Below are 21,104 nucleotides of genomic sequence, written 5' to 3'. Positions count from 1 at the left end.
GTTTGCGCGCGGCAGTGTTCAACCGTGAGCAAACATGTGGACGTGTTGTCGGGTGATATCGCTGGCGCGCGTGAACGTTGCAGGCGAGTTGCGCACGCGATCAGATACTTACCGACAAGACCAGTCACCCGGATTCTGCCCCAAGACGCTATCGTGATGCCATCACTCCCCGCAGATCTCAAGCCAAGCTTTGCCATGTGCGCTCTAGGTTCGCCATCGTAAACCCTAACCCTAAGACTAATCGCTTCTCCCGAAACTTGAAGCACTGGTGGCATAGCAACACCCGCGCCCAACACAGCAACGGCGGCCCCAAGGCTGGGACCAGCTGAGCATCATGTCTCGATTGCGCCCGACTCAAAACACGATTACCATTACCTCCACGAAACACTCCACGATCAGTCGCAAGCACCATCCCTCCTCTCTCCACACGCCCGCATTCGCTTGTAAACATTCGTTCGACTGCGCACCCTTGCAGCAGCACCATTGCAAACAGCTAGTTAAAGCGGCGTCAACACGCTCGCGCTTCGCTGTCTTCCACCCTCCGCATTCCTTGCCGGCAGCTTTCCGGTGGATGGTCCATTGAGACACCGACTTCGCTGCTGGCAGCCTTGCGATCATCATGGATACCAGTTACCTGTCCCAGCAGGTCACCACCATCATCGAGCGCCTACACAGCTTCTTCGATGAAATCGGCGTACCTACACATGAGCGCGACTCGCGCGAATCAGAGGTGGGTACTCTAGACCATCCAAACGTCGATCAAACGACTAATGCTTTACAGTTATTCGCCGCCCTCTCAGAAACACTACACAATCAGCTCAATCACGTTGCAAAAGAGAAACATGATCTTACGGAAGAGGCGAGACGCCTCATCAACACAATCCGCCAGATGGAGCGGTCGATAGACGACACAAAGCCAGAAGACGAGTATGAAGCCGAGCAAGAGGTCACATTCCCCCTCCTCGCATGCATACAAGGCTTGAAAGAGAAGCACCACACAGTCGCCAAGCTCCACCGCGAGCGCTACGAGCAGGTCAAGAAATTGGCCGAGGCTCTGGAATCATACGCATCACACCTGGAACCCTCATTCTTGAAGGTCAAGCTGCCGCCTACCGACCCCAACTCCAAGCTGGCTCCCAGCTTCAGCTTGGGTCCGAAGTACGTCCAATCGTTGGACACCGAGTTCTCCCGCGTTTATGAGGAATACAACAAGCGCCTCGCGACAGTGCAGCAGACCTCGGACGACATCATCAGCCTTTGGTCGGAGCTCGGAACACCACAAGCGCAAGTCGACAGTCGCATTGTTCAGTTTGCGCGCGAGGCACCAGAGCAGCTCGGCCTCCACCAGGAAGACCTCAAGCGCCTGGCCGCTAAGAGGGACAAGCTCATCTCTGAGAAGTCCGCCAGAGAGCGCAAGCTCAAGGACCTGAAGGTCGCCGTCGAGGCCCTTTGGGACCGTCTTGGCGTCGAAGAAGCCGAGCGCAAACAGTTTCTTGCTTCCAACCGCGGCTGCGGGCTTCGCCAGATCAACGAGTTCGAGGATGAGCTGTCGCGACTCAATGAGCTCAAGCGTCAGAACCTGCATCTCTTCGTTGAAGATGCGAGGTTCAAGTTGCAAGAGCTCTGGGACAGTCTTTACTTTGCAGAAGAGGAAATGCTTGAGTTCACACCGGCCTTTTCGGATGTCTTCTCGGACGCGTTGCTTTCGGCGCACGAGCAAGAGATTGCTCGCCTGGAGGTTTTGAAGGAGCAGCGTGCGCCGATCCTTGCTGCTGTCGACAGACACAGGAGCCTCATCAAGGACCGTGAGGATCTCGAGAAGAGCAGTCAAGATGCTTCAAGACTGATGGCCAAGGGTCAGAAGGGTGAGAGGCGCGACCCCGGCAAGCTGCTGCGTGAGGAGAAGCAGCGCAAGCGTATCACCAAGGAGTTGCCCAAGGTCGAGGCGGATCTTCGCAAGACCCTTGAGAGCTGGGAGGACGAGTACGGCCGTCCGTTCTGCGTCCACGGCCAGAGATATCTTGACGAGCTCGATGCGAACTCCGCTAGAGCTGCCCCTCCCAGGAGCAAGACGCCGAACGCCTTGCCTCCCAGCCGCGACGGAGCGAAGAGCGCCACCAGAGGTCAGGCACCTCCTTCGCGGAGCAGAGCCAACACCGCTCAGCGCCCTCCAACTCGCAGCAAGACTCCCACTGCTGGCTCGACCAACCCGTTCTCGCAGTCTACGTTTGGCTCTTCCGTTATGGGCTCTGCTATGGGTTCGTCAGTCATGGGCGCTTCTGGCAAGCCTTCTGCCGGCAAGGGTCACTCTCGCAGCAACAGTGCCTTGCCCCAACTCACATCACCAACCAAGATCCCCGGCGGCTCTCGCCTCCCCATGGGCAACCTCCGCGACGGACCCAACTCCCCCGAACGCAAGATACGCTCCGCCCACGGTCCCAAGAGCACCGAAGACTTCAGCGCCACCATCCGCGGCCAATGCGCGCCTCCTCGCGTCCCTCCCCCAAAGATGAAAGACCTCATGGCCCCTCCCACCCCAACATCGATGGGCCACCACGACTCCTTCGAACCCGAGCGCAGCGCCAGCATCGTCCGGCACTCCGCCCTCGAAGACCCTTACGACGACTCCGCCTTCCACCGCTCCTACCTCTCCACCTCAACCATGGGCCCCCCTCCCCGCCCCACCTTCCCGCGCGCCGCCGTCTCCCACGAGTCCTTCGTCTCCGACTCCTCGCGCTCCAGCTACGCCCGCCCGCCCAGCAGCCGCCAGGCGCACTACCCGATGGCGCCGCCCTCGCGCGCGTCCAGCAACACGTCCTCCGTCGTCACGGGCTCCGGCAGCGAGAACTGGGAGACGTACACGGACGCGTCGGACGCGGAGGAGGCCGACGCCACCGAGGCGTATTACGCCCGGAAGCGCGCCATGCAGCAGCAACAGCAGGCGGCGCGCGGCCCGATCTTCGTCGGCGGCGGCTCGGCCAAGCGCTCGATGCAGAGCCCGTACCCCAAGGGCGGGATGGGCAAGAAGAGCAGAGATGTGTATGAGGAGGTCGAGGGGAGCGAGGCGGGGTGGACGGATGATGGCGATGTTGGCGAGGTTTACTGATGAGCTGTGATGGGCCCCGGGTCATCGTTCGATGTACGCCGGCTGAGGGGCCAGCCGGCTGCATCGTTTTCCCTTTTTCCTTCTTCTGGACGGCTGTTTTCCCTACTTCATGCTGGATTGCGTAACGCGAGCAGGGCTTTGGGCGTTCATTCAGGATCGATTTGTTTTTCGCCCGGTTCTGTAGTGGTTCTGCTGAAATCACGCGGCGGTATCAGGGGCTCTTTTTTTTTTTCTCTTCTCGCTGACTGATACGCTCTCGGCTTGCGCTGTATACATTAGCAAGCACCACTGTTCCCCATCTCTTTGATCGAAAAGACAGCAAACTTGGGCAACGGGACTTGCGGTGGGAAAATTTGGGATCTCTTTTGGGCGGGCATTCGTAATGAGCAAAAATTCGACGAAGTTCACGAAAAATACTGTGTGTGTCTTTCATTTCTCTCATTCCTGCTTCAAGTGACATACCTCAGCAGTATCGTCTGCTGCGCTTGCGTGCTTAAACATGACCCAATGATCGAAGACCAGCAACTCGACTCACCGTTGGGACCGCGCGACATGCCTACAGCCACACGGCATGCTCGACCTGAGGTACCCCTTGAAGCACGACTTGCAGTTCGGTTGACATCGATGTTGGCCTGGCATAGCCCGCCTCGGCCTGTAGCAGCAACATGCTCTCGACCCCAGCCAACCAGCCCTCGCTGATCCCCCAAGTCGCGCCCATCTTGCCACTACTCCCACTCCCGTACATCGGCTCCACAGCGAACTCGTAACACAGCCGCCGCGCACTGTTTGCCTTCCCCACCACAGTCAACAGACAGGTGGAGGCCAAAGCCGAGCCACCCATCCGCCTCCCCCAACGAGTTCGCGCTCCTGTCCTCGCTTCCGGTCCGCGAGCGTCACGTCTTGCTCGCAGCACGTGAAACTCGACGCGCTTCGCTCGCTTGTCGAGCTTGCAGACTCGGGGCGGCGGCCTTTAAAGGCAGGTGGTAGGATCTGCTGCGTCGTTCGCTTAAGCATCTAGCGTGCTCGCAGTCCAGCTGAGTGTCCTGCCAAGGCGACGCGCACGCGCCGAAGTGGGAAGGTGCTCGTGCAGCGCTTTGCACTTCGCAGCGTGGATTGGGTGGTCCAGGCCGGCCGCGCGTGTTTGAGGGTAGTTTACTGTTAGGTTGTTCCAAGCCACGCACGGTGATCCAGCAGGGTCAGTGGTGAGATGATTGTCAGGGTCTGCGGCGGTGGAGTTTGTGGATTGGTGTTTTTGGGAGATGGGGATCCACTGGGGGCTTGTGGGGGAGGGATGAGTTGGCCGGGAGCGGTGTGTTTTGGTCGATGGGGAGGGTCTTTTTTTTTTTGTTGGGTTGCGCTGGGATGGGATGGGTCTGGGCTTTTGTTCGGGATGGGCATTGGGAATGGGCGTGCGTGTATAGCGGTGGAGGATAGCGTGGGATGGCGATGGTGTGGGTAGTGTATAGGTAGGGTGCTGTGTTGTAGCTGGGTCTGGCTGGCTGGACGAACGAGCCGCTCCGAGACGAGATGTCAGGGGAACAAGTAATTGTTATGGCATGAGAAACGATATATACGGGCATTACTCGATTGCTTGAAGTCACGCAACAAACACCCTCGGAGACGTCACGAAGCGATCAACGCGATGACAGCCCCCAATTAGGCACATTATCAACACGCTTCGGCCTGAATTCACTCCCAGCCCACCTCCCACGTCTGGCAACGTTCGCTCCATATAAGGTTCGGCCTAACCACGTCTAAACCTCTCAGGCAACCGTATCCAGCATAAGCGTATCTCTGACCACTCACAGGCGCTCGTTCGCTTGCATACAGCCTCACGCGAGGCGCGGCTCGCGCGGAGCCAGATCCTTCCCACACACATCCCAGCCCGATGCGACGGTAGCAGGAGCTCCTTCATGACGGCGTGGACGCTGGGGTGCAGGCGACGGCGCCGATGGTGTTGGGGAAAGGTGTGAGGGCAGATGCAGCACCCGAAAGGGTATCATAGTCCAGGTGCCGCAATCTGCTGCTATCAGTCAGGGAGGCCTTGTCGGGTCTCGCGCGACGCTCGGCGTCGGCCTGATCAACGCCCAGCGCATGAGGCTGGGCAGCCCGACGAGGCCGACCCGACGATTGCGCCGTAGACCGCCGGTTTGTCTCTGCAACGATTCTGCAACGTAGCACCTGTGCGCGCTGCGAGCAGCCGGCGGAGCCCAGCGCTTTGCCTCTCGCGGCGACGCCCTGCCCGCACGGGCTGGCATGGCCTTTGCAAAATTGCACGCCGACGCGGCAACCCGGCAGTCGGATCTAGCGTCGCGCATTCTTTTTCTTTCTAGGCTTCGGCTAGAAGGCGGACCGCGCGCCGGCGCAACACGAGCAGCGCGGCGCCAGGCTGGAAGCGGCAGGCCGCAGCGTGGTGTCTCATGGAGCGATGGCGGGTGAAGCGATGGTTGCGGAGGGGAGTCGAGGAAACGGGAGGGCAGGAGTTGTTACTGTTGACATGTATGTAATGCGGGAGTGGCTGATAGGAGAGCCGCGGACGCGTGTGCAGGTGCATATGCGCGTGTTGCGCCGCAGGCGAGTGAGACGGCCGGCAGACAGGGTGACCTGTTGCGGACATGGCTCACGAGGGACGAGGGACAGCCGGTCTGACTGCGCGGTTTGGGCACCGCATCGCCTTATCGTGGGCAGCCACTGGGCCAACCACGGGGCCGCGAGCGCTGGATGACCGACGCCCCCCACGCGCATGGCTGGCCGAGGAGCAGCGACGCCAGCACAGTAGCGTCGCCGTGCCGGTGGCCTCACCTCACTACGCTAGCACCGACTGCCAGCCAGCGCCCGGCATCGTACGCAGTGTGAGCCAGTGCCACCGCGCCCCTCGGACGCCGAGCCGCTGACACCGCGACGTGACTCTGCCCGGCCACGCCTGCGTCACGGCCAGAGCCCGCCAGTGCCCGCCCGTGCCTCTGTTATCGCTGCCCGTCACTCTCCTGCACACCTCGTCATCCGCAGTGTATAGCCAGCCTGCCGCCCAGCCAACCTTACCTCGCCTCCTCCCAGCAACCACTCACTCTCCGACATCCTCACCACCACCGCTGCCATTTCCACGCGGCACTCCATCCCGGCCTTACCGCGAACGGACCGCCTCGCACGCGACCGAAGGACCCTGCCGTCCGCCTTTACGCAACAAGCCTGCTCTGTTACGGCATAGAAACGCCCGGCCCGCTGCTAGCTGGACAACGTCACAGCCTAGCCAGCCAGCGAGATCCAGCAGCCCACCGGCTGTCCCTCGGCTTGCGCAAACTCCCTCGCAAACGCTGCAGGAACCGGCCTGTGCATCATTCTAGAAGTCGCGCCTTGCGCAGCGACCGCGACGAAGTGGACTTGCGCAGAGACGACACGCGCTACCGCACCCTGGCAAACGGCTCTCGTGGGACCGCCCTGGGCCGTATCCTTGACTAACGACCCTCCACTGCCGCCGCACGGTCGACTCACACACATCCATCCGCATTCATGCCATTGTCAGCAACGACATGCTGGTCGCTCGTTCGTTCAAGTACTCTTCTCCTGCTGCTCCTCCGCCTGCCGTGAGCGATAAGAAGACTACGCACCGCAAACCAACGCACAACAACACCGACACACTATCCAACGCCAAGGAACAGGCGCATGCCTTGACAAGACCTCGCACACCTCCACAAACATCACACGACACCATGAGACCTCGGAGTCAACCAGTAGACGTCCCCTCGCCGGAGAGGGCGCGATCCTGTGGCGCAAAGACCGTCGGTTATGGCAAAGGCAGGACGTCTGGCACTGCGAGGAGAAGTGAGGCTTCGCCCTCACGGCACCGTCCGGAAGCGCTGTCACCTTCTGTCGCTGCGCTGCTGGCCATGACCACCATACCCCGCCGCCCGAGACAGACCAGGAAGCGCAACACAGACAAGCGCCAAATCTCCATCGATGAGCTTGTCAACCAGTGGAGGAGCGACGACAGCCTCGGGAGGAGTTACGACAGCAGCCCTCTCAGCATACTCTTGGATCGCGCCGATGAATCAGACGAATCGCGGTCGCCATCCTGGCAATCAAGCCGGTATAGCCGTCCAGAGTACGAACGGTCAGCCTCTAGCGATTCCATCCCTTCACTAGAGGCAGACGACCGTTCGCTCCTCTCTTTCGGTAGTCCAGCAACGCCGGAATCTATCCGCAGTCGCAAGTCCAGCATGAACATCCGAAAAGAGACCCCACGATCGCAGCCAGTGCGCGAGAACTGCGTCGGAAACCACCCATTAATCACAACCACAACCGCCGAGGACGACGACGCTCTCGACTTCAGCCCCATCCAACCCACCACCGCGGCCTCCAAATCCAAATCCTCCTTCAAATCCAACCTCACCACCTCCCTCCAAGCCCTCAAAGCCGCCGCCCTCTCACCCTTCGCCCCGCGCAAGACCGCCTCCGCACCCAACCTCCGCGCCCGCCGCTCCGAAACCATCATCTCCCCCCTCTCCGACGAAGTCCTCTGGTCCCACCCCTTCCTCTTCCCGCGCTTCAGCCCCGAAATCCGCCCCGACTACAAGGGCACCCCGACCTCCGCGCAGCGCCGCTACCTCAACCCCACGCCCCTCACCTTCGAAGAGCAAGAAGCGCCCTTCCAACAGGCCCTCCACGCGCCCTACCTCGCAGAACAACTCCTGCCCGGCGCAAACGACTCCCCGACCATCCAGATGCAGACTTACACGCGCTCGCGCCGCAGCAGCGGCAGCAGCAAGACTCGCGGCGGCGGCGCTTGCTCAGACGACGACGCGGCCGCTGCGGTCAACGCGGCCGCCATGCGCCAGCGCGAACCCCGCGAGAACAGCGACTTCCTGCGCGTCGTCGTGCTCGAGATGAACATGCGCCGCGAGGGCAAGCTGGAGTCCGGCCGCGCGCGCATCTGGTTGCCGCCGAGGCAGGGCGGCGCGGAGAGCGAGGGCGTCGTTGCTGGGAAGGGAGGCGTGCCTAGACGGTGGGTGGGCGTTAGTGCGGAGTGAGCGTACGACGCGAGAGAGGGAGAGAGAGATAGTGGGGAAGAGACAGCGCGAGAGGTCCACAGTATCCGACCGGGCGAGCGAGCGAGCGAGAAACGCAGAACACAGCAGCAAGACTCATTCGACCACAGGAACAGCAGCAGCGAGAGCACCGGAGTTCTTTTTTCTTTTCTTTTTCATTTTACCAGCAAAGCGAAAGCGCTCGATGCGCGAAATTACCATCACGACTGAGACGAAGACGAAGAAGAAGAAGAGGGGACTACCACCTTATATATAATGATATACCACGCATCACGAAATGAGACATAACATAACAAGACCAAGATCACCCCCTCCTTCTCCTCACTGTTGGATAAATCACGCAGAGCCAGTGGTTAAATCACGCAGTTTGCGTGACTTCGTATGACGAGCGCGCTAGAGGGCGCCGAGTGACTTTGATGGTTTGTGTGTGGGTGCCTCAGGTTCGAACCATGCTGCTTCGACTTCACGGAATATCGGCATTGGCTTCTCAGAAGAATGCATCACACTTCGTTGCTCCCTCGCTGCAAGCCCTCATGTTCCCTAATTGAATGGCATAGTCGGAGAGGTAAGTAGGACCCTCATGGTGTCTAAGGTAAGACAGGATCTGGAGGCAGAGTTTTGGTGCGAGATTTGGACAATGTTGCTGAGGACAGGCCGATGTTCTGTCATGTTGGCATATTCACTAAAACCACCGTTCCTGGAGCGGGGTATATAATCTGGCATATGGTTTTCTCCGGAGACTGTCGATCGACTGCGCTACATTGATAGTCGTTGAATCAGGGAACATACGAAACCGAATCCATATCAAGACTGCAGCCATGTGCGGCGACTGCTGCTTCGCGACTGTAGTGTCCTGTATCGGCTGCTGCTATGGCAGCCACAAGGTCGCCGGCTCCCGCGCTCCCTCGAACGATGAGGAGGGCCCAAGACCATCGAGCAAGCACCCAAAGAAATCTCCTCCAAGCCCAACCGACCCAACGAAAGCACCCAAACCCCTCCGCAAAACCCACCAACCCGCCCACCAAACCATCCTCGCCGCCCTCTCCCAACCCCCCACACCCCTCCAACTGCACGCTCTCACCCGCCTCCGCACCGCCTACGCAACCCCTCTCCCCACGCCCCTAAAACCCACCCACCTCACCCCTATCACAGCCGACCTCCTCGCCGCCCTCATCCCTACACCCCTCCACTCCCACATCACAATCCTCTGGGCCACCCTCCCCCGCTCCCTGCTAGGCCTCACGCAACCCACTTCTTTCTCGCGCCACGGCGTCGCGAGCGTGACGATCAAGCTGAACAGGCGGATGCTGAGGCGCGGGCGCAGGGAGGAGATCTGGGGCGCGCTGGTGCATGAGTTGTGCCATGCGTGGTTGGATTTGGAGGGCGGGTGGGGGGCGCTGGTTGGTGGGGGGCATGGGGTGGTGTTTGAGAGGGTTTGCGAGGGGGTTGTGGCGAGGTTGGGGATTGGAGGGTTGGGGGTGGGTGAGGTTGTGTGAGGGGGTACAATCATGTGCGTGTGGGCTTCTTCGAGGGGCGTGGTCGTGAGTATGACTACGTGGCGAAACGGAAGTCGAGTCTGGACTAGAAGTCAGTCGCAAGGCACTTTGCTAGCAATGAGGAGACGCGGATACCTCTTGTTTCCCACGTCTGTGGTGTTGGTGCGGTATTCGTGCTGCTCTTCGGCCGTCATGGCGTCCCACTTCTGAGCTTTGCGGCTGTTTCTCCAGCGGTAGTAGAAGAAGGTTCCGGGGTATTGGATCAACTACATCGCGATAAATAAGCTAAGTATTGACATGGTTAGGACGAGGGTAGATGTCACTTACACACATCCACACACAGATGACGAGCAGACCCGTGTTTGCTTTGAAGTAGCGAGGCGAGTCGCTGGGTTGGTATACTGGGCATGGTCAGTACGTACGTTGGTCGACTCACGGAAGCCGAACCTACTGTTTGCGCCGATCATGCCGCTGACCTGAACCCACATGTTGTAAAGGCTGGGACGTTGTTAGTCTTGTGATGCCCATATAGTTCCAGTAACACTCACGAGGCGGAGACGGTTCGATTTTGTACCGAACCTGCGTTCCTGCTGGTCCATGCCACTTGGATCGGATGAGTGCTTTGATCGATCAGCTTTTGCGGTGGTATGAGCCGGCTCATCACTTACTAGGGGAACGAGAGCAAAACAGTAGCAATAGCGAAGTACACCCATGGTCCAATAGGGTCTGGCAAGGCGATGAGGGCCGCGAAACAAGGGAGAAGCCAGGCGTCTTCGGCCATAGCGACGATGCTTCGGTTATTGACCAGCTCGCTGAAAGCAGTTATCAGCAGCATAGTCAAACAAGAACCGACAATCCAAGGGATCGACAGCAGATTCGTCTGGATGACATTGAAGCCGAGTCCGCGGAACGAGAGGGTGAGGTATTGGTTGACAGGATATTTCGGCAGGCCAAACAGGAGGCCGAGAGCATAGAGCGGCCACATGTCGTAGTCTTTGGAGCATTCCCAGATCTGCTTGAGCGAGAGGCCTTGGCGGTTGTACATGCCGCCCTTTTGAGGGTCGTCGCGGATTACTAGGACGTATATTAGGAATGCGCCTCGCCTTGTCGTGATTCGAGAGTCTACTGACCTGAGTTCACAATGATCTTGGCTTCTTTGTCAGTGAAGTAGCCCCTGGGAAATAGCCAGCTCTTCGTTCTAGCAGGAGATTGAGGCATTAAAAAAAAGGATGCTAGTCCGATCACGACTGGCATTAATATTAGTAATGTGACATCCAAGCATCAACGCATCACTTACAAGTGAACATGCCCCTTCCTGATATTAGCATAAGCTCTGCGATTCTGGAGTACTGGAGGACTTACTCGATCAGGAAGAGCCAACGCCAACCTTCATAGCCGAGGATTCCACGCATCGACAGGAGGCCGACTGCCGCGAAGCCTACACCGATGTCGACGAGCTGAGAAGACATCCAGAACCATGCAAGTCTTATGGGAAGCTGTTTGGGTCAGCGCAATGTCGGCTGAGACAGTGCTGCCAGCAACTCACCCTAGTTCCCGTGTAGAAGTAGCTTAGATACAGGATGGTATCGCTTAAATGCGTCAGTCGATAACTCCACTGTGGCAACAGCGGAGACTTACGGAATGAAGCCGCCTTGGAAGGTAGCACTGATGCAATCAGCGGCTGGGTAATCCTCTGGGCTTTTGAATAGACTGATCAGGAAGCTTACATGAGATAGCGAGTGGCAAGAAAAGAAGCCCTGCCTTTGAGGAAAAATTGCATCGCAGAGATGAAGCTGAAACAGCAGATCTGTATAGGGATCCAATAATCCGGTCCGATGCTATCGACAGTGAGCCATGGCCTTCATCGTATGTCGATGCAGCATCGCCTCACCGTTTCGAGATCAACTGGGAAGGCAATTCGGCCACGAGGAAACCAACGCGTGATATAGTTTGACCAACATTCTGTCTTTTCGTCAGCGTCATGTGGTCAGAAAGCACCCGAGCAAGATTGTTCTGAATCGATGACGACTCACGTAGTCTCCCCTGGTGATCCCAAGGTCGTCGAGCATGTTGTCAGAAACAGCGTTGGTAATGTTGCCTCGATCGATGTTCAGAGCAGCGAACATGACACAGACCCAAACCTGTAGCACCAAGACTCAGCACATGAGTGCTCCGTCTCGCACCATATTCAGTCTGTGCACATACCATGATCTTCCAGTCAACTTTGTGGCGCACCTGGTCCTCCTCCTTCCAAGTCCAAAGGAACTTAGGGTCGAACGCTGACCAGTTCTCCCACTTCGGGTGGAGGTAAATGTCCTTGTACTCTTTCACGTTTTCGGAATCCCAGATGCTGGCCTGTGTCGCGATCTGCGGCCCGTCAGTGTCTCATTATGCGAGCCAGACCTCCAAGGTCCGACATACTCCGTTCGGATCATCCTGCGGTCTTTTTGGACCCTTTCGAATGCGCAGAAATCGGAGAACGGCATCACCGAGGGCAGATTCCATACGCTGGTTCTGCTGTGTGACTCCTGCCGGCTCTTTCTGGGATGACGAGCATTCCTGCGTGACCTTGTGAATAGCATTTTTAGTATCAGGGTTGCCCGCCGGCACAGGCGCAGCAACATCAGTGGGCGATGAGGACAGAACTGGTGCTTTGGTGGACATAGCGACCAAGCTGCGCGAAGGAAACGAAATCTAGAGCCTCCGAAGGCCCAAGGTCAAACTCTGTACGACAGGACTCTTTTGTATCCCCTGCAGCAACTTCATCACGCAGATTGCCAAGTCCCTTTCATATACTAGTGGAACTTGGGCCTATTACACCATCCAGGGTTGCGAGAGCAGAAGCGGCCTTTACAGGCGCTTGAGCCTGCATGATGCCCGAAGGAACATGGCGAAATCGCACCAACCGAACGAGTATGATAGCCGTTCAATCCAGTCTCTCGGAAAATCCCCTCTCCCGCGGGACAAGAGCTCTGAACAACAACATGTTGATGTAGACCTTGTTTGCTGCCGGTAGGCGATGTCACATCATCGATAGCTCTGATATCGTGATCGCGACCTTCCCTGCCACATGGGCTATCTTTCGCCGCGAGAGAGCTCGCACACAATTGCATGCATGTCCGATGCAATGACAGCTAAAATGGCGCTGAGCCCTTGTCATTCTGATGTTGACGCTGTCCGCAGATCGAATTCGACAGGGTAGATGGATGAGGTGATACCTTTGCAGGATGTCGAGCTCTGGCTTGGATTTTAGACCTGCTTGGCGAAAATCATAACATTCACGATGGTGAACGAGACATGTGGGAGAATTGCACCCTGTGCGATGTTGTAATTGATATTCACTCATGTGAAAAGGGCAAATACGCTAAGGTTACTAAAAATGTTATGAATGCCGCAATTTTATCCTGACCTTTGTATCATCCAGAACGCCCAATGCTAAGTCTTTTCAAGATATATGCTCGTGTGCAAAAGTGATGCAACATACATGGCGCATCATAGAGCAGCCAGTACAACTGGAATGTGTGCTGCTCAGAATCTGTAAACGACGTCTTTGAAGCTATCCGCACCAAAGACATAAAGCCACTTTAGATCTTCCTCAGGTTCGTCGTTTCGTATACTATGCTCGGCATCCCCAGGAATGTACGCGACAGTTCCAGCGGCTACTTCTTGCTCGACGCCATCTATGCATAGAATTCCGCGTCCGCTAATGATGTGGTAGATCTCCGCATGGGCGTGTCGATGCGGACACAAGTGACCTTGTTGCGGGGGACATGTGGCGATGCCCGCTGTCAACGAGTTGGTGTTGGTGTAGGGCGCCGAGATGAGTGTTTTCCAGGAAACAATGCCATTGCTGGGATCCGAGAAAGATTCTTTTTCTTGTGCTTCGATCGCTTCACGTTCGAGGATTACGGCTTTTCGCGGACTCTGTTGGTTTGCAAGCGTGGTCCCCATCTTCGACCGCCACGCTGACGCTGTGAATGATCAAAAGCAGCAGAAACGGCTTGTGACAGGATTGCGAGCTGTTTCGTAATTTATATGCGGGCACCAATATTCTGACGGAATCGTTTACTCGCTGAGGTAAACGCGTCCCTGTCCTCGCGTCATCGTGACTGGGACGGAGAAAGCCCCGCATACGCCAACACCTACGAGCATATATTTACGGACGGGAGGATTCGAGACCTTCTTGGCAAAGAAGAGGGGATTGGCGCCTTTGGCAGAGCCATTGTGGTTACAAGAAAGGTGAATGCGGTGGCTGAGCGAAGATGGAAAACAGATGGCCGCGAGATGAACGCCAAGGATCGTGTTCATGTGTACGCGCTCGTTATCACGTATCATCGTCACCATTTCTTGTCTAGAGTACTCATTTACAAAGAATTCCCTAAGCCACCCGTCCATTTGATCTAATTCGGCATGTAAAGCATGTCAAATAGTGCGTTTTTGTTCCCCGTGCCTCATTCCCGGAATGCCTGGATAATCTGGACGAGGCACGCATGTCTTCTGTGCCACCATTAATTACCCACGCCTGGCGGTCTGTAGTGAAGATCTGAGACTGTGGCTTCGGTACAATGAAACAACCTGCATTGAGATCGAAGTCTGCTCCGACCATAGCCCTCAACTTGGTGACAGAGGAGTAGCGCGGGTTGCAATCGTCGTCGACTGCCTCGCGCTTGCGTAGTGCCTTGAGCTCATCGGTGTCGTAAAAATGCATAAGCTCATACTTCTTGATCTTTTCGTCAACTGCAACTTCCTCCTGTTCACCATCAACAGCGATGGTGGCGATATAGCCTGACTGCAGAACGACGAGCTCAGCGTTACATACCAGCACAAAGTCCTGCTGTCTGCGCTTCATCGGCGAAGGGTCTTCGGGGTTAAAGCAATTGCGTGGGCGTGTTGTAAGAACAGAAAAACTTGTAACCGGACACGCAGAAACCACTTTGTAAGCCTGATGGGAGAGAAGAAGCCTTCCCAGTCTGGTCCGACGGAGAAATGAATAGAGCCGAAGATGTTGCAGCGCATATCATCAAGCTCGGTAGAAGTTAATTTCGCACGCTGAGATAAGAGTTGAACCGACATCACGCGTAAGCAGACTTTGGGTAGGCAAAGACGGCTCGAAAATTGCTCGTCTAGGCATTGTTATAATAAAGTCATGGAAAGATGGAACGCAACTCTTTCGCCTTGTTTTCGCATCGATCAATTTGCGAATAGTCATGCGAATGGACTGTGATGCAAGCAGACGAAAATACGCTGCGGGGATTTACCAGAGCCAGTCCAAATACTTGACTCGATTGGGACGCAAGTAAGATCCCCCTAATTTCCTGGGTCAATCGATCCGAAAATGCCTAATGCCAGCAGCGTCATTTTTCGAAATTCTTGATGCAGTGTTAAATCTGAGCCCGGTCATCTTGCTACTACGCTATGTCTACCTTACATTCCGGACAGCAACATAAGGCCCCCTGGATAATCTGGAAAGTCTGCGATCATGTTCCCGTTTCTCTAGGATTTCCTCAGCCCGTCGAGCAATTTGAAGAGGGTCATAACCTATGACAACCTCGTCACCCTTGATTCTCCAGCACATGCACATGACTAGTAATGTGGCAATAGCCGGAACGGCTAAAATACCAAGTACTTTCTCGTTGTACAGCCAAACTTTACTCTCGTGAGTCGTGGTAATGTTGACCGAGCCTGCGTATGGCTGTCGGACAAAGGCGAGCAGAGTAGCCATATCGAAATTCCGTTCCAAAGTCTTTGCAACTCCGTCTGCATCTGCTGTGAGATGTAGCAACGCCTGGTTCTGGAAACCTGGACCACGCAACAGGTAGCTGCCCAAAGTATTGTTGCCAAACGAGGATACTCCATCGAAAGCAAAGGTGTACGGGTTGTCAATCACAATATTGTGTGTCCAGCTCTTACGAATGATGAGATACTCCATCTGCCACATCCAGGGTAATATGTTATCGAAAAAGAATATATCGTCGGAGTCTTGCGCTAGTCCTTCTGTGTAATTGCCTGAAATCGAAATGGGATTTGTAAAATTTGTAAAAGATTTACGATCTAGGGTTGGAGCGCTGTTCCCAGTCTGGGTGACGGTAACATTCCCAATGTATAGGTTGCATTCTACTTTGTGCAAGGTTTGGTTGTACATTCCGGTGACCCAGGCTCCGAAAATTATGGCAAAGTCGCCGCTCGGGCATTTGTGCTCCTCGAAAGCAACATCCAAGGCTAGTACGCCATCGCAGTTGTTGGAAGGACCAGTGGTAAAATTGGCAATTTCTATGTAGTTCGAGCCAGAAGATAGAAATGGGCCGACACAAGTCTTCGTACCAAGGGTGCTGCAATAAATTTCACTCTCGCCAGTGTAATTTTGCGAAGATGCTTTACACTCAGCTTGGAGTGCAGTTGTACGGGCGGAGACAGAGCAAGCATCATTCGAACAGACGCTTGAGGCAGGCGCGCTCAAGTTGTTCATCGAAACAAGAGAAGCTAAAATAGTCGGATCTTTGAATTACCCGTTAGCTTATTCATACGTTTGACCGGGGTTATCACACGTACTATCCAGGACCGACCAAAAGTCAATGGTAGAAGTGAAACCTGCGAACATGGGCACACTCGGCGCGCGCGCTTCGACGGTATCAAACTTGGAAACCCCAGGCCTCACTCCGTAGAGCAACACAGGGTTCAGGATCGCTGTGCAAAAGAGGAGCACGCCACTGAGTCGCAGAACCCAAGATTGGCCGTCAAACGTGTATAAGAGCCTGGCAAAAGGCGAGACGCTCCATTGTGCGCGTTGACGAGATTCCGCGGCTGTGAGAACCTTGTTGATATTCGAGCCCACATTATCACACGTGAGGCTGATCCAGAGAGAGTGCTCGACCGATCGAGTGATTAAGGCAGAGGTGGCCCCGGTAAGGAGGATCCCAAGCACCGGAACAAAGGTGGTAGGAGGCAAGTTATTTGAGTCTTCGATGTAGGTAAAGGATCTGAGGTGCATGCCTTTGCTGCAGTATAACATAATGAGCGCGGCATAGCTGATTACGCATAGCAAGACCAAGAAGATGTTGGTCGCGATGTTGACCGCTAGAGAGTACCGCCCCAAATAATATTTGATGGCCTCCATGTTGATTGTCTCGGATAGTTTTTGACTAGATGGGCGGGCTATGTTGACTTAAGGACAAGTATGTCACAGCCTGATTTTTACGTGCTTCCATTTTTAGAAAGTAGCTGAGCCAAGCGCGAAGCGAAGGGCGTAGTACTTAGCGCATGAGAGAAACATCGTGCTATGTCCTCAATCAGTTTAAGTATACAACGTAATGTTACGATTAGACAGCAGGATCATCCAATGCCAATCGAAAGCTACAACAAAGCAAAGGTCTTAGAGCCTTTCTGCGGGCATGCTTGATGACATCGTTGTTTGTGAATAGTGTGCAACTTTGCCTTGCATAAGGCTTGCAGACATAGTGACGCGAAATTCGCTAGGAATAGTAAGAGAGGTACAGGTTGGTTACTGAGCTGGCAATGCATATCTTTTGAGCAAGTTTTTCCATCAGGCTTGCAGATGTAGTGACGCGAACTGTGCTAAGAATAATATAAGAGGTACAGGCTGATCTCATGGCTGAAGATACATATCTTGAGCTCATGGTATGCAAGGTTGCTTTACCTGAGGCTTGCAGACGCAGTGACTACAAACTATGACAGGAATGGTAGGAGAGGTAAAGGACTTACTAATAGAACATTCATTGATATCCAGAAATCTCGTCCGCTCTGCCACACATGAGCAGTGACCCGAGCGTTTAGTACTAGAGTGGGTAACCATCTGGGAAATCCGGCTGTTGTATATTTTTTTGTCTGTTTGTCTGTTGCCAGTGTCACGGCTTCTGCTCGCCGATGCGGGAGAATTCTGCTTATCGCCGAGCGTGCAGTGCGGCGGAAGTTCCAAAGTCCATAGCTTGGTCTTCTAGGCGTCGGGAACGAGGTCGCAGTCCCAGTGTTGAGACGTAATATGCTCAATGCGATCCACAATCGCAACCGATTTATGCAGGCCTGCCAAAGCTGAATGCTATTATCAGCGACGGAGGAGATGAAATTTGCTCCTCGGTATGCAGGTCAGACCCGACGGCCAGCATCGCATGTCGGCAGATAGATACGGCACAGTCCTGCACAACAATACCTTGAGTGGACCGACCTGCATCGCGCAATGTTTGCTCGTGTAGTCTGCGTGTTTGGCTGAGATCGAGCTCGCGTGTTGTTGGGATTCGATGCTCCCGAGAATGTATGCAGACGGGATGGAATTGCCTTGCAGCTAGGTAGGGTTCAACCCGACTTCTCAGACTTCCTGCTCGGGTTCATCAACGTGCGAGGCCATGTATGAAAGGCTGTTCCTCCTTAGATCCGTGGCTTCTCTCTAGCCGTAACGTCGATATTTCTCCGGAGGACACCGGGTAGTCTGGCGGGAGACTTCGGGACAAGACGGACGTCACCTGAAGAGAGGCTCTCGTGATCCAGACGCGCTGATGGCGTCAAATCTGGCTTATTGATCGTGCTCGGAGCCCTTGTGACGGTAAAATGTGGTGAATTTACAAAGTACAAATACACGCCTTTCTCGTCAAAGTCGTTCGCAGAGATGCGAAGTTGACGAGATGCTGAGAGAAAGCCTCGGCAACAATGACGCGGGCGACAAGAGCAGCAGGACGGCACGTGCTGCGACTTTCAGTGGGGATGGGAAGCTGGAGAAAGCGGAGCGGCGGGGCGTCATGTCATCGCTACGCGCTGCAGAGCCGAAAGTGGCCGGGAGCGCAAGACGCGAGGTCGTGCTCTGGAGTTTTAGGCACGATGTGCTCCGCCCCTTTGCCAGTTCACATTTACGCTTTGTATTTTCTCTTCTAATAGTCACTCACCTCTTGCCTGAGAATCACAGTAGCTTGCTAGCCATCAATCAGACCGCAAGCGACAGAATCAGAACAACCCTCCACAACCAAAGCTGCGAAACAGCTATACGACAAACCAACACCCCCCAACAAACACCGCCAAAATGAGCTCCGAATCCCTCGCCATGACGCGCAGGACCATGGGTCCCGAGCTCGCCAAGCTCGCCGAAGAGCACATGAAGCACGAGTACGCCCCCCAAACCCCCCCATACAAACCTCACATCACCCTAACCAACCCACTCTCCACAGCCTCCAACAATCCGACCGCGACGCGCTGCAAAAAGCCGCGCGCACCGTCTCGACGCACGCCAGCGTCGGCTCGCTCCTCGGCCTCGCGCTCGGCACCTTCCTCGCCTTCCGCCTGCGCAGCAACCGCACGGCGCTCTTCAAAGCCTTCCAGCACGCCGAGCAGCCGACGGCGGTGCGCTTCGCGTCGGGCAAAGAAACGCCGCTCCCGGACCTGCGCTCCGCGATGAAGCCCAGCGCGCTGGGCGACGTCGCGACGTACTGCCTGCTGGGCGGGGGCGGGCTGTTCTTCGGCGGCGAGACGGGGCTGCTGACGGGGACGTTCCGGGCGAGGCAGCAGATTGGCGCGGACAGGGATGGGAGGGACAGGATCCAGAGGGCGTTTAGGCGGTTTCAGGCGGATGCGCTGAGGAGGCAGGCGAAGTTGCTGGAGGAGGAGGATAAGGGGTCGATTTTGGGGTTGTGAGGTGTAGGGAGGGATGTGCGAGGGGGAGGTGGCAGCGTAATGGGCGAGGAGTGGCAAAGGAAGGGGCGAGATTGTACAGGCTGGGCTGCGGTGCTTGGTTGCAAGCCCAGATCTGGGTGGAAAAGCTTGGGGTGCGCTGGAGTTCTCTTGTTCGTTAGCATTGGTGCTTTTGGGTGCGAGGGGAATGCCAGAATTGCTAGCTGATATCCTGATTTCCAGAAGTTTTGTTCAAGCTATCTTTTTCGTGCAGCTGTGCGAGCGCAGTTGATACGTTGATGTACTCGGCTGTCGTTCGTCAAGAATGAGTGCAAAACCGACGCTTCCGAGGGAGGAGTCTCTACAGCGTGTCAGCCGCCAGTCTGAACATTGATCACGTTGACCCTCCTAAGGCAATCAGACAAGTAGAGCCGCGATACTTCCAGCACTATCGCTCTAGAATCAGATCGTGTTCCGCTGTCATGCACTGCGAGGCATGACCTCGACACAGCTGGAGCCAGACTCGCTAAACCGCGGACCAGACCATTCGAGTCACGTCCCCAAGACCCGACCCCAGCGTCCAGATCCAACAAGGAGAACTCAAGACAACCAAGCAAGATAACGCACTCAGCGTCGTGCATCGCGGGTCTTACCGGCCACGGCGAGAACGCGCCGTCCCAAAGCGGCCGCCCAGCAAACACATCATCAACAAAACGGCAAGAATTCACGATCCCTCAACACCTAAACGAGTCAACGACACGATCCTAACTCTCAGCCACCGGGCGCCCCTAAAGCTCGCGGCCCCCGGACCGGCGGCTTGACAATTCGATTCCTGACGAGCAATCGCCGCGGCGCGCAGCGCGCCGCAGCGATAGTACAGCAAGTACAAGAGAAGCTAGCAGCATATGCACGATCTCCTTTAAGCGACGTCAGCCAGCCTCCGTATCTGATCTCGCGCGAGCTAGGACGCGACCGGCGCGAGCAGGCAGGTCTTGGGAGGGAAAAAAGCAATAGTAACGAAGGCTATACACCGCCCGCAGCCACCACGTGTCTGCATGTGCAGGCGGGCGGGCGCTGGGTCGTCCACGGTAGGGAGGGCGCCTTCGATCCAAGCCTCAGCCTTAAGTGACGGGGCGCCCGCCTAGGGGTGTGAGGGAAGTGGCTGGCGCGAGAAGTAGGCTGTGGCACGTGGTCGGGGGGCGGTGGAAGTTTAGGCAAGGCTAGGAGAATTGATGCTTGAGGGGAGGGGGGCTTTTGCTTGCTTTCGCCGCCGCGACGCGTAGGTGCTGCAAGGCACACTCGGCGGCTGGCTGGGGATAGGAGGTCAATTGACGCTCTGTGCTGGAGGATATGTACTTGCAGGTTTGGCGGTGACGGTTTTTGACGGATTGTGCCGTCGGTCAGAGTGATTTATGCCGTTTGTTGTTGCGCATTGGGTTCGCCCGCTGGACGAGGCCATTGAAGGATAAGGTAAGGTATTATTTCGGCGGGCCAGAAGCGAGCGATCGAATCTCCGTTATTGAAGTTTACATGGCGTAATCTCGCGGCAGTATACTCACTCGTCGGGTCCGTGAGTACGGTGAGCAATTACGCGACGAGTGCTTGGATGATGGTCAAACGTCATGGTCGATAATAGTACTCACAACGTAGAAGGAGATAGACCAAACGGCAGAATCGCCCAGTCTCGACCTCTCTTACCCCGGACTGGGACGGTCCAGACCAAAACGCGCAAAGTGCCGTCGGGGGAGGGACAGGAGGGACAGCAGACGGGCTAGTGACGCTTGCTGAAAGGCTAAATCGGGAGTTTGTCTCGCGCGCGGCCCTCATGATAACGTAGAGCAGGCCAAG

General features: G+C 56.0%; 7 protein-coding genes across 7 annotated transcripts; 4 read left to right on the top strand and 3 right to left on the bottom strand.

The window, feature by feature from the left end:
* Positions 1-341: 341 nt before the first annotated feature.
* On the top strand, positions 342-3,411 carry WHR41_01035 (uncharacterized protein). Its single transcript, XM_069369641.1, has 2 exons — positions 342-730; positions 782-3,411. The coding sequence occupies exons 1-2, from the start codon at positions 620-622 to the stop codon at positions 3,104-3,106; spliced, it is 2,436 nt and encodes an 811-aa protein (XP_069233170.1). The 5' UTR covers positions 342-619; the 3' UTR covers positions 3,107-3,411.
* A 3,225-nt stretch (positions 3,412-6,636) lies between these two features.
* WHR41_01034 (uncharacterized protein) lies at positions 6,637-8,133 on the top strand (the record flags this gene model as incomplete). Its single annotated transcript, XM_069369640.1, has 1 exon — positions 6,637-8,133. One exon carries the CDS (start codon positions 6,637-6,639, stop codon positions 8,131-8,133), a length of 1,497 nt encoding a protein of 498 aa, XP_069233169.1.
* An 836-nt stretch (positions 8,134-8,969) lies between these two features.
* Positions 8,970-9,647, top strand: WHR41_01033 (uncharacterized protein; the record flags this gene model as incomplete). Its single annotated transcript, XM_069369639.1, has 1 exon — positions 8,970-9,647. The coding sequence occupies one exon, from the start codon at positions 8,970-8,972 to the stop codon at positions 9,645-9,647; it is 678 nt and encodes a 225-aa protein (XP_069233176.1).
* Positions 9,648-9,702: 55 nt separating this feature from the next.
* WHR41_01032 (uncharacterized protein) lies at positions 9,703-12,311 on the bottom strand (the record flags this gene model as incomplete). The annotated part of the gene is made up of 16 exons (XM_069369638.1): positions 9,703-9,727; positions 9,783-9,913; positions 9,975-10,048; positions 10,099-10,145; positions 10,196-10,267; positions 10,316-10,721; positions 10,778-10,894; positions 10,945-10,958; positions 11,010-11,143; positions 11,194-11,236; positions 11,286-11,312; positions 11,375-11,485; positions 11,539-11,609; positions 11,681-11,788; positions 11,853-12,014; positions 12,069-12,311. The coding sequence occupies 16 exons, from the start codon at positions 12,309-12,311 to the stop codon at positions 9,703-9,705; spliced, it is 1,785 nt and encodes a 594-aa protein (XP_069233175.1).
* An 864-nt stretch (positions 12,312-13,175) lies between these two features.
* Positions 13,176-13,598, bottom strand: WHR41_01031 (uncharacterized protein; the record flags this gene model as incomplete). The annotated part of the gene is made up of 1 exon (XM_069369637.1): positions 13,176-13,598. One exon carries the CDS (start codon positions 13,596-13,598, stop codon positions 13,176-13,178), a length of 423 nt encoding a protein of 140 aa, XP_069233174.1.
* Positions 13,599-15,014: 1,416 nt separating this feature from the next.
* WHR41_01030 (uncharacterized protein) lies at positions 15,015-18,257 on the bottom strand. Its single transcript, XM_069369636.1, has 3 exons — positions 17,367-18,257; positions 16,197-16,921; positions 15,015-16,142 (listed from the first exon to the last, which is right to left on the bottom strand). The coding sequence occupies exons 2-3, from the start codon at positions 16,759-16,761 to the stop codon at positions 15,067-15,069; spliced, it is 1,641 nt and encodes a 546-aa protein (XP_069233173.1). The 5' UTR covers positions 16,762-16,921; positions 17,367-18,257; the 3' UTR covers positions 15,015-15,066.
* On the top strand, positions 18,246-20,106 carry WHR41_01029 (uncharacterized protein). Its single transcript, XM_069369635.1, has 2 exons — positions 18,246-18,755; positions 18,818-20,106. Exons 1-2 carry the CDS (start codon positions 18,673-18,675, stop codon positions 19,278-19,280), a joined length of 546 nt encoding a protein of 181 aa, XP_069233400.1. The 5' UTR covers positions 18,246-18,672; the 3' UTR covers positions 19,281-20,106.
* Positions 20,107-21,104: the final 998 nt, after the last annotated feature.

The sequence above is a fragment of the Cladosporium halotolerans genome, assembly GCF_011745625.1.
Source record: "Cladosporium halotolerans strain TM138-S3 chromosome Unknown Sca3, whole genome shotgun sequence".
NCBI classification, from domain to species: domain Eukaryota; kingdom Fungi; phylum Ascomycota; class Dothideomycetes; order Cladosporiales; family Cladosporiaceae; genus Cladosporium; species Cladosporium halotolerans.
Note: the sequence above shows the minus strand (reverse complement) of the source record. Positions and strands in the feature narration are given on the sequence as shown.

Bases quoted from the DNA above. Each gene is read 5' to 3' on its own strand.
- WHR41_01030 (XM_069369636.1), bottom strand. From the start codon at position 16,761: ATGGAGGCCATCAAATATTATTTGGGGCGGTACTCTCTAGCGGTCAAC. The intron at 16,143-16,196 runs GTACGTGTGATA...GGTAATTCAAAG, and splicing joins CTTTTGGTCGGTCCTGGATA to ATCCGACTATTTTAGCTTCT.
- WHR41_01029 (XM_069369635.1), top strand. From the start codon at position 18,673: ATGAGCTCCGAATCCCTCGCCATGACGCGCAGGACCATGGGTCCCGAG. The intron at 18,756-18,817 runs GTACGCCCCCCA...CACTCTCCACAG, and splicing joins GAAGAGCACATGAAGCACGA to CCTCCAACAATCCGACCGCG.
- WHR41_01035 (XM_069369641.1), top strand. From the start codon at position 620: ATGGATACCAGTTACCTGTCCCAGCAGGTCACCACCATCATCGAGCGC. The intron at 731-781 runs GTGGGTACTCTA...AATGCTTTACAG, and splicing joins GCGACTCGCGCGAATCAGAG to TTATTCGCCGCCCTCTCAGA.